Here is a 1,029-nt window from a genome sequence, read left to right on the forward strand (position 1 = left end):
CCAGACAAGGCAAAGGAGGCGAGGCTGGCGGCGGCGGCGAGGTCGTTGTCCATGGCGGGGGTGGGGCGAGAGCGCGCGGGCGGGAGGGTTTTTGGGGGGAATGGAGGGAAATGGTGGAGGCTGCCACCGACCAGCGGGCCCGGGGGGAGGAGAAGGCGCGCGTGTCCGCCTCATGTGCGCGCCGACGCAAATTCGGCTCAAAAATGGATCGGTAGGCGGATGTCAGGCGGACGCCAAGCGGACGCGCGTCCGTTTGGGTTGGTGCGTTGGGACGACTTTTGTGTTCGCTTTGACCCAAACGGACGCCAGCAGACAAAATGGGTCGCCCTGTTGGAGTTGCTCTAAGATGGCAAATGAAGCAGCCCATGCAACAAGTCAAACTAGGGAACGTCAATTGGCAAAGCCATACTTTGCCGACTCACTTCGGCAAGCACCCAGTGTCGGGCTGGTTCGGACGCCGCGGAACCGCTCGGGCCGCTGTGCATGTACCTTGAGCCACCACTCGCCTTCTATGGCGACAAAGCGGACACGTGCCGTGAGCACTGGTCGGACACGTCGTCGTTGCCGAATCCGAGCCGAAGTGGTGGTGAAGACGCCCGATTGTTGGATCCATACCTGGGCGGCCCCGACGCGGAGCTCGGTTCTCGATCTCGGACCGATGGAGGAACAACTATCTCGTCCTTGTTCAAGTAAGCGACGATCTTCAAGTAGCCTCCGTTCTAAGGTTAAGAGTAGGGAGCCCGATTGAAGATGCTCTCAGACATCCCTCCAAGCTTGGGGAGGGCACATGTAAGCCACCCAGACCCTCTGACTCTAGGTCAAGAATTGAACTCATTGTAAATAGCGAAAACGAAAAATGAGGTAACCGAATAACAAGAGAAGAGCAACAATATTGGATCAGATGGAGCACTCCAGCTCCCGCTCCGCTCCCCCGCGCCCCCAACGCACCACGCTAATCCTACCGCGCTCCTCACCAGCGGCGACCCCCACTCCCCACCTGCAGCTGGTTGCGAAGTCTCCTCGCCCCAC

General features: G+C 59.8%; 1 protein-coding gene across 1 annotated transcript in view; it reads left to right on the forward strand.

Annotated features, from left to right (window-relative positions):
* Positions 1-506: 506 nt before the first annotated feature.
* LOC119295078 overlaps positions 507-1,029 on the forward strand; it is a 7,895-nt gene continuing 7,372 nt past the window's right edge. The window contains exon 1 of the mRNA XM_037573405.1: positions 507-689. Within this exon, the coding sequence (XP_037429302.1) occupies positions 512-689 (178 nt within the window). The 5' untranslated portion in view covers positions 507-511. The remainder of the gene's footprint in view (positions 690-1,029) is intronic.

This window comes from Triticum dicoccoides, chromosome 4B (genome assembly GCF_002162155.2).
Source record: "Triticum dicoccoides isolate Atlit2015 ecotype Zavitan chromosome 4B, WEW_v2.0, whole genome shotgun sequence".
In the NCBI taxonomy this organism is placed as follows: domain Eukaryota; kingdom Viridiplantae; phylum Streptophyta; class Magnoliopsida; order Poales; family Poaceae; genus Triticum; species Triticum dicoccoides.